The 14,968-nt window shown below is 36.9% G+C and overlaps 1 protein-coding gene across 14 annotated transcripts in view; it reads left to right on the top strand.

The window, feature by feature from the left end:
• The window catches only part of Herc1 (HECT and RLD domain containing E3 ubiquitin protein ligase family member 1), a 218,121-nt gene that overhangs the window by 62,564 nt on the left and 140,589 nt on the right, over positions 1–14,968 (top strand). For all 14 annotated transcript variants that reach the window (XR_012445504.1, XM_074066147.1, XM_074066154.1 and 11 more), the window contains exons 2-5: positions 2,583–3,538; positions 8,563–8,658; positions 13,376–13,570; positions 14,370–14,681. Coding sequence is in view for 13 of the 14 variants with exons in the window: in XM_074066147.1 (XP_073922248.1) it covers positions 2,609–3,538; positions 8,563–8,658; positions 13,376–13,570; positions 14,370–14,681 (1,533 nt within the window). In the remaining variant the exon portion in view is untranslated. The remainder of the gene's footprint in view (positions 1–2,582; positions 3,539–8,562; positions 8,659–13,375; positions 13,571–14,369; positions 14,682–14,968) is intronic.

Below are 14,968 nucleotides of genomic sequence, written 5' to 3'. Positions count from 1 at the left end.
TTCAAACCCCCATACCAAAAAAAAAAGAAAAGAAAATTGTCTTTTTATTACTGAATTTGTTGGAATTCTTTTTATCTTTTTTTGGTGGGACTGGGGATTGAACTCAGGGCTTCACACTTGCAAAGCAAGTACTCTACTGCATGAGCCACACCTCTAGTCCATTTGGAGATGGGGTCTTATGAACTGTTTGCCCAGTCTAGCATCAAACTGTGATCCTTTTGTTCTTAGCTTCCTAAGTAGCTAGGATTACAGATGTGAGCCACTGCTGCCCAGCTTGAAGTTTTTTTTTTTGTTTTTGTTTTTGTTTTTTTTTTGCGATACTGGGATATGAACTGGGGGCCTACACCTTTAGCCATTCCACCTGCCCTTTTTTGTGAAGGTATTTTTCAGGATAGGGTCTCGAACTATTTGCCCGGCTGGCTTCAAACCACAATCCTCCTAATCTCTGCCTCCTGAGTAGCTAGGATTACAGATGTGAGCTACCAGTACCCGACTGAGTTCTTTATATCTTGATGTCAGTCCTTTGTGGAATATATATTTTGGAGACCTTTTCTCCCTAAGCACTTAGTTTTTAACAAATACCTATCAAGTTCTTAATATGTGCTAGAATACAGAAGTAAGCAAAATACACAAAACATCCCCACTCTTTTGGAATCTACCCTTTAGCTCTGGAGTCAAACAGTGGAAGTAAATACAAAATACAGAGTTTCAATGGTGATCTGTGCTATAGAGAAACTAAATCAGGTAAAGGAGAAAAGGAATACCTGGTGGCATTAATAGGGCATCTGAAAAGATCTGACTTAGGAAGGTAACATTTTAGCACAGATACAATGAAGTAAGAGAGTAAGCAATGCTGATATCCTTGGAAAGAGATTTCTAGCCTGAGAAAATAGCAAATATTCTGTATGTCCAATAGACAAGGAGACCAGTGTGTCTGGAGTCAGGTAAAGAAGAGAAGCAGGAGACAAAGTTAGAGAGGTAATGAATAGGTTAGGTTTTGTATAGATTTATTGGTCATCTTAAGGTTTGAGCCTTTTAAATCTGAGAGGAGGGGAAGCCTTTGAGTGTTTTAGCAGAGAGAAAGAAATGATCTCTTATACATATTCATTTCAGTTATTGTATTTTTCAGTTCTGAAAAATCTATTTGACATTATTTTACTATTTGTTCTGTTTTCTGAAATGGGCTTTCACTATGTAGTTAGGCTTGGCTTGATTTCCAGTTCTCCTGCCTCAGCCTCCCTAGTGCTGGAATTACAGGTTTGTACCACCATGCCCAGCAGACTTTTCTTTCTTTATGTTTTACAGTTCTCCAGTGAAATTTTCTATCTGTTTTTGCCATCATCTCTTTTCTTGGGATATGCCAATTATAATGTTAAAATAGTTTTCTGAGGGGTAGACTTGTGGCCTAAGTGGTAGAGTACATGCCTAGCAAGTGCAAGGCCCTCAATTCAGACCCCAGTACTGCCAAAAATAAAAGCAACATAAGATTGTCTGCTGCTTCTGGTATATTGGCCACTTTTAGATCTGCCTGTTTGTTTTCTTTATTTATGGTATGATATTAACCTCTAAGTGGGCTTGGTAATTTTTGATTAACTGCTTAGCATTGTGTATAAAAATTAGAGGCTCTTTCCTCTAACAGTTAGGTTTGGGTGGCAGTGATGGTGCTTGTGGATTAGGAGTTCAGGTTTGGATATGTTGAATTTTAGATGCCTATTTGATTTATCTATGTTGAGAGCTGGGTATCATGGTACATAGTTGTAATCCCAGCATTCAGGAGGCTAAAACAGGAGTATTGCAAGTTTGAGGGCCTGGACTACATAGTGAGTTCCAGGCTGGCCTGGGCTATCTAGCAAGACCTTACCTCAAAAAAAAAAGAAAAGGTTAGATCAAAAAGAACTAACTTAGAAGGTAACATCCACGCACAGGAAATCAATGTGAGTCAATGCCCTGTATAGCTATCCTTATCTCAACCAGCAAAAACCCTTGTTCCTTCCTATTATTGCTTATACTCTCTCTACAACAAAATTAGAAATAAGGGCAAAATAGTTTCTGCTGGTATTGAGGGGGTGGGGGGGAGAGGGAGGGGGCGGAGTGGGTGGTAAGGGAGGGGGTGGGGGCAGGGGGGAGAAATGACCCAAGCCTTGTATGCACATACGAATAATAAAAGAAAAAAAAAGAGTTCAGGAAAGAGGTCTGGATTGGAGATAAATATTTGGAATCATCAGTATGTAGGACTCACTGTTATACTAACAGATCAGAACATGAAGGTAGAAGATATATCTGAAGAAATCACTATTTTTCACAATAACTTTTTAATTTTGGAATTTTAGATTTATAGAAAAGTTGCAAAGATGGTATAGAATGTTGTTACATGCCTTCATCCATTACCTCCTAGTGTTAATGTCTCATATAACCATGGTACATTTATCATAACTAAAGAAGTAACATTTGTATATGAGCTAACTTCCAGGCTTCATTTGCATTTCACCAGTTTGAAATCATTAATTGTAATGTAAGGTGGAAATTTAGAACGATTTTATGAATCATCCATATGAATTTTTGACTGTTTTCTTTCTCTATAGAACTAATGGCTGCAGAATAAGTCAACATGGCAACTATGGTTCCACCAGTGAAATTGAAATGGCTTGAACACCTGAACAGCTCCTGGATTACAGAGGACAGTGAATCTATTGCTACAAGAGAAGGAGTTGCAGTTTTGTATTCTAAACTAGTCAGCAACAAGGAAGTAGTACCTTTGCCCCAACAAGTTTTATGCCTCAAAGGACCACAGTTGCCAGACTTTGAACGTGAGTCTCTCTCAAGTGATGAGCAGGACCATTATTTGGATGCCCTTCTTAGCAGCCAGCTAGCACTGGCGAAAATGGTATGTTCAGATTCTCCATTTGCTGGGGCACTTCGAAAACGTCTGCTTGTACTCCAGCGTGTATTTTATGCACTTTCCAATAAATACCATGACAAAGGCAAAGTGAAACAGCAGCAACATTCTCCGGAGAGCAGTTCTGGTTCAGCAGATGTCCATTCTGTTAGTGAACGTCCCCGGTCAAGCACGGATGCACTTATAGAAATGGGTGTTCGAACTGGTCTAAGTTTATTATTTGCACTTTTGAGACAAAGTTGGATGATGCCTGTGTCGGGACCTGGTCTCAGTCTTTGCAATGATGTTATTCATACTGCAATTGAAGTTGTGAGCTCTTTGCCACCATTGTCTTTAGCAAATGAAAGCAAGATTCCTCCCATGGGCTTGGACTGCTTATCACAAGTAACAACGTTTCTTAAAGGAGTAACAATTCCCAATTCTGGAGCAGACACTTTAGGTCGCAGATTGGCTTCTGAGTTACTGCTTGGTTTAGCAGCTCAGCGAGGCTCTTTGCGATATCTTCTTGAATGGATAGAAATGGCTTTGGGGGCTTCGGCAGTTGTAAATACCATGGAGAAAAGCAAGCTACTGTCAAGCCAGGAAGGAATGATCAGCTTTGATTGCTTTATGACTATATTAATGCAGATGAGACGTTCTTTGGTATGCACTATAAATGTCAACTTTAAAATTTTGTAGCTAATAATTTTTTGGAAAAGTCAATCCAGCTTTTTTGTTTGTTTGTTTTTTTAAATAAAAATTTTTATTAGGAAATACTCATTATACAGGGGGGATTTGTAGTGACAATTCCAATTAGACTTATATTGTACATTATTTACATTGCCCCCATCATCTTTTCCCCTCAGCCCCCTCCTCACCTCACTTAAAGCAATTACAAGAGATTATTTAGTTCTGTTCTATATGGGTGTTTCAAGTCCATCAAACATATACCATCGTCTTAATCTCCTTCCTTCACCCTCTCCCCTCCTACTAGTACCATCCGCCCCCCCACCCCCTGCCGCACACACTGTGCCTATTTTTCAGTCCTGATTTTTGTTACTAATATTCAAGTTGACGTTCAAAGGGGTGTCTCAATGTTCAATTCAGCATTTAATGAATTGGTGGTTGTTTTGGTGTTTATTATGTTAATTAAATATTTTGTGTACTTTGTGTGAAGAAACTTACACATATTGATATACAGGGACAGGCCAGTTGGTATAACATTACAACCAATGGATCAGGAGTCAGGTTTGAAATTTTAGTTTTATGACTTCTTATGGGAATTTGGTAATTCTTTGTGGTTTAGTAAATTCATACATAAATTGAGAAACCTTAGCTAGTGAGTATGGAGGTCTTTTGAAAACGTCTTAAATTTCATCCATCCTAGTTTTTATTAATCACTTGCTATAGACCAAGTATTATTCTACACATTAGAAATACAGTTTCTCTTTCTTAGAGCTAACAACCTAGTAAGACAGACAGTATTTCTGTGAAAAGTCACTTTATTTCTCATTTTATAGACTATATATTTTACATTGCATAATTATAGTTATATGATTATATACTTGCCCATGGTGGGTTTCCTTCTTGAACAAAATGCTGGTTACCTTGAGTAAGAGGCCTTTTCCCCATCTTTTCCTCTAAGGCCTTATTTTACAATATTGACCCTTAGTAGAAAAGGGATAATCCAGGAAACTTGGCTACTTTTTAAATTTTTTCTATGAATGCTTACCTTAAAATAGGTGTAAAATATGACAAATTTGTTTTATTGCTGTAGTTCTAGTTCTTTTCTCTACTTGGTTTCTCATTCCTGGACAAAATATCAAGTATACTTAGTTAAGAGTCACCTCCCTCCATAGCCATGCCTTGTAATATAGCTCCTTACTTGGCCAAGGGTGCCCCCAAAAACTAAACTGCTTTCCCCAGAATTCTGAATCTACTCTGGGGAAGAATTTTGTATGTATGATTTTGTTTGCTCTTAAAGTCATCTCAGGTCTATGTTAGATAGAATTTTAAATCTCAGATTGGGTTTAGGGGAAAGGAATGGTTATTTAAGTGAAACTTGTATTAGTTATTCCCTCTTGCATGGTGATAGAGTTTGATGCTTTTAGTCTCCAGAAATGTTTCTTATCCTTTACTATGTGGTCTGAGAACTCAAAAGTAGGTAGATTCTCTCTTGGTACGCTAGGCCCCAGCCTGATCTGATTCTCCCTGCCTTGTATTTCTCTATCTCTGAATGACTGAAGCAGGGTTTATCCCTAACCTAGAAGTTAAGAGGGAGAGGCACAAAACCATAAGTTAAGTACCTGACACAAGGCCTATGAAAAATAAGTTTAATTTGTAAATTATATTTACTTGTATATATTGTAATGTCAGTGTATATCTTTGAATTCTAAAAAAATAAGCCACAAGCTTAGCTTTGGGGCGTGATTCTGGTGGCAAGCAGTAGGCTCAGAGTTCAAACACCAATACCACCAAACAATAAGAAAATAAAAGTAAAAAATCATAATGTAAATCCCTTTGGCTTTTGATTCCACTGGCTGTTTACTGAGCACTATATGCCAGATACTGTTAGGTGCTGGATTGAAAAGATACATAAGCTTTGGAGTATCCATGCCTTTAGGGAGGGTTTTTTTTGTTTTGTTTTTTTTTGTCTTGTTGGAGATTGAACCCAGGGTCTCAAACATGCTAGGCAGGTGTTCTGCCACTGAACTGCATCCCTAGCTTGCATCTGTGATTTTAGGTAACTCACAGTTTAATGAAAGAGTGATGCATGGCCATTGCAAATTAATGATAATGGGCTAACTAGTAGAGGTCTGTATTGAGAGGAGGGAATGGGGCATAAGAAGAGGGCTGAAGGGGAAGAGGCAGAAAATGTCTTATGGGGGAAGAATCCCTGAAATTAGGGAGAGTTTGCTTGCCAACATGAAGTGTGTGAGTTTGAGAAACTTGGAAAGTTTTTAGGTAGGAGGGCCAAAATGCACAAAGTGGTGACGGTGTGGGACAGCAAGCCCCTGGATGAATGGGCTAGCAAGGGAGAGATGAGGCTGTAGGCAAGGCAGGTAGTGCATCCCATACTATGTGGGGCATGAGCAGTGGGGAGGTATTGAAGCACTTTTGAGTAAAACTAAATAGCAACAATATAAAGAAATATACTCCATTCAGTATTATGTCCTTGTCTGAGTATCTTAGACAAATGTGGGAAAAATAAAGTAATACATTCTTTTGGATGGTAGGTATTTAAGAGAAAGGTAGCTGAGCACTGATAGCTCATACCTGTAATCCTAGCTACTTGGGAGATGGAGATTGGGAGAATCATAGATAAAGGCAAGTCTAAGGAAAAAAGTTTGTGAGATTCCATCTCATAGGAAAAAAGCTGGGCATGGTGGTGTGCACTTGTCATCCCAGCAATAGTGGGAAGTGTAAAATAAGAGAATTGTAGTTGAGGATGGCTTGGGCAAAGAGCAAGACCTTGTATCCAAAATAACCAAAGCAGAAGGGCTGGAAGCATGGCTCAACCTGTAGAGTGCCTGCCTAGCAAGCCTGAGGCTACTTAAATGAATACTTGTGAGACCACACATTTTTTGTTATTTTAATTTCCACTTTATTTTTGGACTGTTGAACTTCCTGACATGTATTAAACAGTGTATGAAGCTATGCATTCAATGCACTATTTTTCCAAAATTAAGTATCTTTAAAAAAATGCTTAAAGTTGGGTGATTTGCTACACACCTGTTATCCTAGCACTTGGGAGACTGAGACAAGATGATTGTGAGTTCCAGGCCAGCCTGGGCTACATAGTGAGATACTGTTTCCAAAAACACAAAGCCCAGTTTTAGTTGTTTTAAAAATTATTGTTATGTATCATGTTTATAAAACAGTTAAGAATTCTGTGTAGAATGGGTTTTAGAGATGTCAAATCCCAACTGACTGGAGCTATTGACTTGTTTGGGATAAGATATCAATGACAGTCTGTATTAATAGAGAGTGTACAGGATGTTTTATTAGTTTAGTTTCTTTTAAATTTTTTTTAGTGCTGAGGAATTGAACTCAGAGCCTCACACATGCTAGGCATTCACTAGCATGTGTTTTTATTTAAAAGGATTTCTTATTATGTATCTTCTCAGTAGTTATAGGTTGATGAAAATTTTACCAGTATGAGACAAGTGAGGTGGTACACATTTGTAGTCTCAGCTACTCAGGAGGCTGAGGCAGAAGGATCACTTGAGCCCAGGATTTTGAAGTGCCTAGTTGATATAGGGAGACTGTCTCCCTCCCCAAAATAAAATAAAATAAAATAAAATAAATTTCACTATTATTTTGTTTACTTGATGGAGTAGAAAGAGGGAAGATAAATATGTAGAACAGCAAAAAGCAAAGAAAAGCCTTGTAAAACTTAAGTGTGTTATAAAACATAAAAGATTGTAACTAAATGTCATTAATATAAAAGCTAGAATTAAATATTGTGGGCATTTTGAAGGCACTGATTGGTATTTTTAAATTTGGTTCGAAACTTTTTTTATTATAGGAGTCATGTTAATTATAAAATAGTTGAATTTGCTAAAATCATAGAATCATGGTTGGATGGGCTCTTCTAGGACATATAAGTCAACTTTCCTTCCACAGTAGGGGATGTACTTTTCTATGGCATATCTGCCAGGTGATCATCTGGAGTAATACTTTTATAATATAGTATCTTTTGAAATTAAGCTACCAATGAAAATCTTAAAATTATAGAGTTAATAAATGACAGAAAATAATTTGACATTTGTGGCCTAAAGATTTAAGGATATGGAAATTTGAGGGATAATGGATATTGCAATAAATTTCTGATTTATCATAAATATCATTATCATTTTAAGATAATGATTTCTCAGACTGAGAGTTTGGCTCAAGTGGGTAGAGCGCCTACCTAGCAAGCATGAGGCCCTGAGTTCAAACCCCAATACTGCCATGAAAAAAAAAAAAGAAAAAAGAAAAAATTTTTCTCATGGGAACTTACTGCAGAGAATAGGCATTAAGTTCCAGCGAAGCACTGGAATTCCTCAGCTGTGCTAGGAAAAAGATGCTTTGTTGGTAGCATGGATGAGTAGACACGTGAACTGATACCTATGACTTTGATTGTGTTGAAGCTGAGAAGGAAGACTTTTTGCTGTTCTGGTCAGGGTCATTACTCAGGTTGGCTGTATTCCCACTTGCCAGTATTCTTTGGGAATAGGTGGGTGAGGTAATCCTGGGGGAGTAGAATATTGGTATGGACGTCATTTACTGGATATTGGTTGCCTAAAAAATGGCAAAATTTGCTGACAGAGTGGCTCAAGTGAGTGCCTGCTAGCAAGTGTGAGGCCCTGACTTTAAACCCCAGTATGTCCCCACCCTCCAAAAAAAGGGCAAAATTCCTCCTCCTTGACTGTTTCTGGAGCTTTGTGACTCTTGAATCAAATCACTGTTTAATAAGGTTGTTAGAAAGGGATTGGTACTCAATTGACTGTTTGACTTAGTAGCCAGATCTTTTATAACACTTCTGTGTAAAAGTTGGTTTTTATAACTTAATGTTGGGATTTGGTCTTAACATACATAATTATATAAACAATTCTTCAAATAGATACTGTTTTTTTGTATTTAAGTGATTTTAATACATATATCTCTCTCCTTTCCATACTGTATCCCACAATGTTCAATTATAGGGTTCATCTGCTGATCGCAGTCAGTGGAGAGAACCAACCAGAACATCTGAGGGCTTGTGTTCACTCTATGAGGCAGCATTATGTCTGTTTGAAGAGGTATGTAATCATTATGGCTTTTGCATTAAAAATTACTTTGTGTTAAAATGTTACAGCATATATTTAATCCCTTGCAAACAATCCATTCAAGTCTCTAAAAAAAAGAAAATGGCACCAGTAGTTGCCTCCAGAGAGTGGAACTGGGGTGTTCAGGGCTAGAAGTGGGAAGAAGACATACTTTTCAAATGTATCTGCTTTTTATTCATTTTTAATTGGAGAAAAACTTAAGTATAACAGATTCAGAAAGACATTATAACAAATGTATGTATTAATAAATTGTTATAAAATAAATACCCTTCTTTTCTGTATCCAGGTAAAGAACTAGAATTTTACTAGCCACTGCAGAAGCGCATTCATGTCCTGGTCATGACCTGTTTCCTCCTTCTCAGTGGAAATGCTGTCCTGACTTTGAGACTAATAACTTGCTTGAAGTTCATTATAGTTTTGTCAGCCTGGACCCTTGTTCATTCTTGCCCATTAAAAAACCCCAAAATGTAGAGTGTCCTGGTACACCTCTTCTCCTTCCTCTTTCTCCTCTGCTTCCTCCTTTACTTAACCTTCTCTGTATTACACTTAAATCTTCTTTCCTTCAAAGACTGCTGATTCTCAAAGATACTGAGGTGATAGAATTAGAGTATAACCATTATTACATGTGTATATCTATATACATTCTATACACACACAGAAATCCTAAAATAACAAAACAAATGCTGCTGTGTGATTACTGAAAATGTTAACTTTTCGTGCTGCCCTCTGTTTTGTTTGTATATGTGTATGTATGTATGTATGTACGTATGTATCTAGGTATATATTTAAGGTACTAGGGATTGAACTAGGGCCTTGAGCTTGTTAGGCAAGTCCCCAACCACTATAGTTACTACCCAAGTCCTTTTGTTTTTCTTTTGTATTTGAACTAGGGTCTTGCTAACATTGCCTGGGCTGCCCTCAATCTCAAGATCCTCCTGCTTCCAATTCCCAAGTAGCTGGGATTACAGATGTGTACCACCATACCTGGCCCCTCTGTTTTTTATAGTTGTATCATATTTGTTTAGAATATATAGACATGGCATACTCTTTGCCTTTTAACACTTATTTAATACTAGTTCTACAAGTAACTGCATAGTTAATGCTCACTAGCAGCCTCTTTTTTTTTTTTGGTTGTCTGAAGCCCATTTTTAGTAGATTTCTCAATAAGAACTCAGGAACAAGATTCTCTTAGTTTTTACATGCTGATAATTGCTGTGCTTTATTGTAGAAAGTCAGTTTTGAAAAAATAAAAATCTTTTGCTCACATTTTCTTTTCTTGTGTATCTTAAATGTTGCCCTGTTTTCTTCTGACATAGAGTTGCTACCAAAGTCTAGAGATGAACTGTCTTTTATATGAGTCAATGCTCATTTTGCTGAGAAGACCTTTAAGGAAAGGATTTTTTTTTAATCTTTAAACATAAGTAATTTTACTGTAATACACGTTGTTGTGCATTCTGGGTTGATTTTCTTGTAGATGTAATAATTTAATATGTAGTTTCAAATCTTTTTTTATTTCAGAAAAATATCCCTAAACTATATTTTCTAGTATTATTTTTTTTCCTTTTATTTGGTTCTCTTCTTCATGAACTCCTAATTACCTATATGTTAGATCTTTAACATTAATTTGTCACATTTTCTTCAGTAGTTTTTATATCTTTTTTTTTAGTTTCACCTTTTGTTACTAGTAGGACATTGTTCACTGTATTTATTTACTCTTGGATTTCTTCTAGTTTACTCTTCTGAAACTTTTTTAAAAATTTATAATACTTTCCTGAGTTATGTCACTTTATTTTTGATTATTTCTAATTCAGATTTGTGGTTTTCTTTTGCATTTTGTTTCATTTTTCTAATTTCTTTTAATTTGTTTTGGAATAGATCACAATTTGCTGTTTTGTGGGCAAGCATCCACAAAAGCACTTTCTGATGTATTTTTATTGTAGTGATGTTATTCTGCTCCTCTTTTCTTTTCTTTTCCTTTCTTTCCTGTCTTCCTTCCCTTCTCTCTCCCTCTTTCTTTTCTACTTGTTTGTTTATTTTGAGATAGAGGCTAATTATGTAACTCAGCCTTTCCTTGATTCAAGATCCTTCTGGGATTGAGGAGTGTGATTTCAGGAATTATAGGAGTGTGCTCTTTCTTTCTTATGCTCACTCCATATAGGATTTTATCTTGGTACTTTTCTCATGCAAAATTTAGGTGAAATTAGTTTTCCTGTGAAATTAGCTCAGAAAAACTGAAGTTTATTCCTTCCTCCCTTCCCTTCCCCTCACACCCCTCTTCTCCTCTCCCCTCCCTCTCTCTCTAACTGTACTGGGGTTGAACTCAGGGCTTTGTGCTTGCTAGGGAGCCACATCTCCCACCCTTTCCTGAATTTTTAAAATGGTTTAGGATCAAGGTGACTTTTCTAACTCCGTAGAAGTCCTCCTGCTTTTGTTTTGGTGTGATAGTAAGAAAAATGGTGTTTTTCCAGCTTTTTCTCCCCCTCAGCTTTTTATCTTCACGTTCTCCTCTTTCCTCTCTGTTCCTGTCGTATGTAGTTTTGATTCTACTCCCTGTAGTTTCTCCTTAGTGTGGGGACTGTGTCCTGGAAAGGAATCCTAGTTGATTAATGTTTCAAGGGTACACAAGAAGTAGATTACTCTAGCTTTTTTAGAACTTCTTGTCACAGACCTTACAGTTACTTGCTATCAGAAAGGGCAGAATGCCTTCCAGTTGCATATCTTATTGACTGTTTTAGGCATTCCTGTCAGAGGTCTGTCAGACACATTGCTTCCTCCTGCACAGATGCCATTACCAAGGTTGTTTTTGTTTTATGTTTGGTGGTGGTTTGTCCTCACCTAATTTTATTTTGGAGTCATTGGGGCTATCTTGTCACCTAGCTTGTTATGAATATTAAATATGGGTTTGGGATTTTGTTTTCTGGTGATTTGGAATTGTTTAGAAAACTATGTTGTTGCCACTATTGTCGTCTTCCTATCTTTACAGAATCTATACCCCATGCTCCAGTTTTCATTAAAATGCATTATTGCCAGATGTGGTGACTCATGCCTATAATCCCATCCCCTCCAGAGGCAGTGATCAGGATTGAGGTTAGAGTTCAGCCAGAGCAAAAACTTAGTGAGACCCATCTCAACAAATAAGCCAGGCATAGTAGTCCATGCCTGTCATCCCAGCTATACATGAAGCATCCATACTGGCCTGGCCAAAAATACAAGACCCTAATTGCAAAAATAACTAACTCAAAAAGGGCTGGCTAGGGCTGTGACTTAAGTTGTAGAGTGGCTGCCTAGTAAGCATGAGGTCCTGAGTTCAAACCCCAGTATCAGCAACCCCCCCCAAAAAAGCAAAAAAATAATTTGCATATACTTTTATATCCTCAGAACTGTCCTTATGTTCACTGGGAAATATTTGTCTAACACATATATTATTCTATTGATTTGAGTTGTATTTAAAGGTTCTGACTAAAACTATTCTATCTCCTCTCATTTAATGTGCTGATAAGCTAATATACTTTTTTTTTTTTTTGTGAGACTGGGGTCTGAACTCGGGGCTTTGCACTTGCAAAGCAGATGCTCTATTGCTTGAGACACACCTAGTTCTTTTTGCCCTGGTTATTTTGGAGATGGGGGTCTCTCGAACTATTCGACTGGGCCAAGATCCTCCTTATTTCGGCTTTTCAAGTAGTTAGGATTACAAGCTTGAGCCACCAGTGCCTGGCTTGTATTGACTTTTTGAGATTCTTTTATTGTTTGCCTAAAAGGCAGAGAGCCCGTGGACAATAGTTATAATCATAGGTAATACATTTATTTTTTTGAGTTCATGCAAGTTAATAAAAAATTACTCATTAGGCTATAGTCAATAAGGGGGCAAAAGTTAGTTCACTTCACAAATAAACAAATAGATGGAAAAACTTTAACTCTGCTGATAATAAGGAAATGGAACATTAAAATAATGGCATCTTTTTGTCTCCACTTAAGTTTGTTAAAAAAAGTTTAAAAGCATTCTGCCTATTGTTGGTGAATTCAGTGAAACTGTTATTTTCAGGCAGACCTATTCCTTGGTAAGGGCAACCTAAAGGCCACCCTGGGTTCTAAGCTTTTGGAGAGGAGCCTAGATTTTTGAAAAGCATAGTGAATGTCTGTGTGCTTTACCATTGTATTCAACACAAATTGTAAATAAGCCATGACTTTAATTTTAAGTGTGTGTGTGTGTGTGTGTGTGTGTGTGTGTGTGTGTGCGCTCGTTAAGTTACTCTGGGCTTTCCCTCCTTTTAGGACAACCTTCTTTTAGTACACTGCTGGTGATACTGGGGAATGAACTCAGGGCCTCACACTTGCTAGGCAAATGCTCTATCACTTAAGCAAGTCTTCCTACTTTATTTTTTAAACTTATTTTCTGTAATGCTTATATGTAATAATAAAATTTTTGTTTGAAAAGACTTCATTGTGTGTCTCTCCCTGCCCATTTTTTGTCTTTTTTTATTATCTTTTAGTAATTTATTCTTTGCAAGTAAATATTGTAGCTATCTGTATTTAAGACTGAATATGTTGTCCTTAGCTTTGAGCAGTGTAGAGTGTTAGAAGTAAAGACAACAATAATTTCAGAGAAATACATAAATAAAAATATATATTCATAAACTGTGTAGTTTAACAATGTCTTGATTATGTTTTGTATATTTTTTAATTTTAATAGGTTTGTAGAATGGCTTCTGATTACTCAAGAACATGTGCTAGCCCAGATAGCATTCAGTCTGGTGATGCGCCCATTGTCTCTGAAACTTGTGAGGTTTATGTTTGGGGGAGCAATAGCAGCCATCAGTTGGTAGAAGGCACACAGGAGAAAATATTACAACCCAAACTGGCTCCTAGTTTCTCTGATGCTCAGACTGTAAGTTCTCTGTATACTTATAAATTGGTACATACGGGGGTATACATTCATACTTATTTGCTTTAAATAATGTTAAGAGTATTTTTTAAATGAATGAAAATTCTTGGTTGATTTTTTTTTTTTTCCTGATCTGTGTTGTTTCTGTATGACACTGCATCAGTTTTTCATCTTAATAGAAAAAAGCATTTTTGGTCTTCCCTATGCCTGACAGCATCCAAGTTCAAGAAATTAAATTGGGATCTGGAGTTTTAAAAAGTCTTAGGAACAGCAGCAGAGTTTACCATGATATCCAACACAAATAAGAGTAAATAAGAATTGGACTTCCCCTTTTGTAGATTGACATTTCATTTTCTTATTGTGGTCATGTTTTAATAATTTGTAGTCCAGACTAGAACTTTTAATTTTATTATTATTTGCCCAAATAGGTGTATTTTTTCCCAAGGAGGTGTAGAATATAGTTCTTGCCATAATGGACCCTAAGGAATTCATAGGACAATTTTTTCCCTTCTCTAATTATAAGAGGAGGCTAAAGCATTTTACTTTGCTGTTTTATTCAATTGTGATCTGGTAGATAATCTGTAAACATGATATGTATATGAATTTGACCTCAGTAGTGAAGTTAGCATGAAAATACCATTAGTGTTTTCTTAATTTTCTATTTACTCCATCTGTATGGACAGTTAATAATGTAGTCTGCCTTAGGTGATTTCCTCTGAACCTCTTTGGTAACACTGACTTTAAGTATTATACTTTGATTCTTATAGAGGCATTTTATATTCATGATTTTGTTTGTTTCTAGATTGAAGCTGGGCAATACTGCACTTTTGTCATTTCTACGGATGGTTCTGTCAGAGCTTGTGGTAAAGGCAGCTATGGCAGACTAGGCCTTGGAGATTCCAACAACCAGTCTACTTTAAAAAAGTTAACCTTTGAGCCTCACAGGTCCATTAAAAAGGTTTCGTCTTCTAAAGGATCTGATGGCCACACTTTAGCTTTCACGACAGAAGGAGAAGTCTTCAGCTGGGGAGATGGTGATTATGGGAAACTGGGACATGGAAATAGTTCAACACAGAAATATCCCAAGCTTATTCAAGGCCCTCTGCAGGGAAAGGTAAGTGCTTTCTGCTTTACAGAATGCTTTCACATATATTACTCAATTTTAATTCCTTATAAGTATCTTTTTTTTTTGAGACTGAATCTTACTGTGTTGCTTAGGGTAACCTTGAACTAATGGATTCAAGAGATTTTCCTGCCTCAGTCTCCATAGTAGCTGGGAGTACAGGTGCATGCCATTGTGCTTGGCTCAGTTTTAATTCCTGTTAGAATAATGCTTCCTCTTATTATTTATTTATTTTTGGTGGAACTGGGGTTTGAGCTCAGGGCTTCATGCTTGCAAAG

This window comes from Castor canadensis, chromosome 2 (assembly GCF_047511655.1).
Source record: "Castor canadensis chromosome 2, mCasCan1.hap1v2, whole genome shotgun sequence".
Taxonomy (NCBI): domain Eukaryota; kingdom Metazoa; phylum Chordata; class Mammalia; order Rodentia; family Castoridae; genus Castor; species Castor canadensis.
The sequence above is the reverse complement of the archived record's forward strand: the minus strand, read 5'-3'. Positions and strand labels throughout refer to the sequence as shown.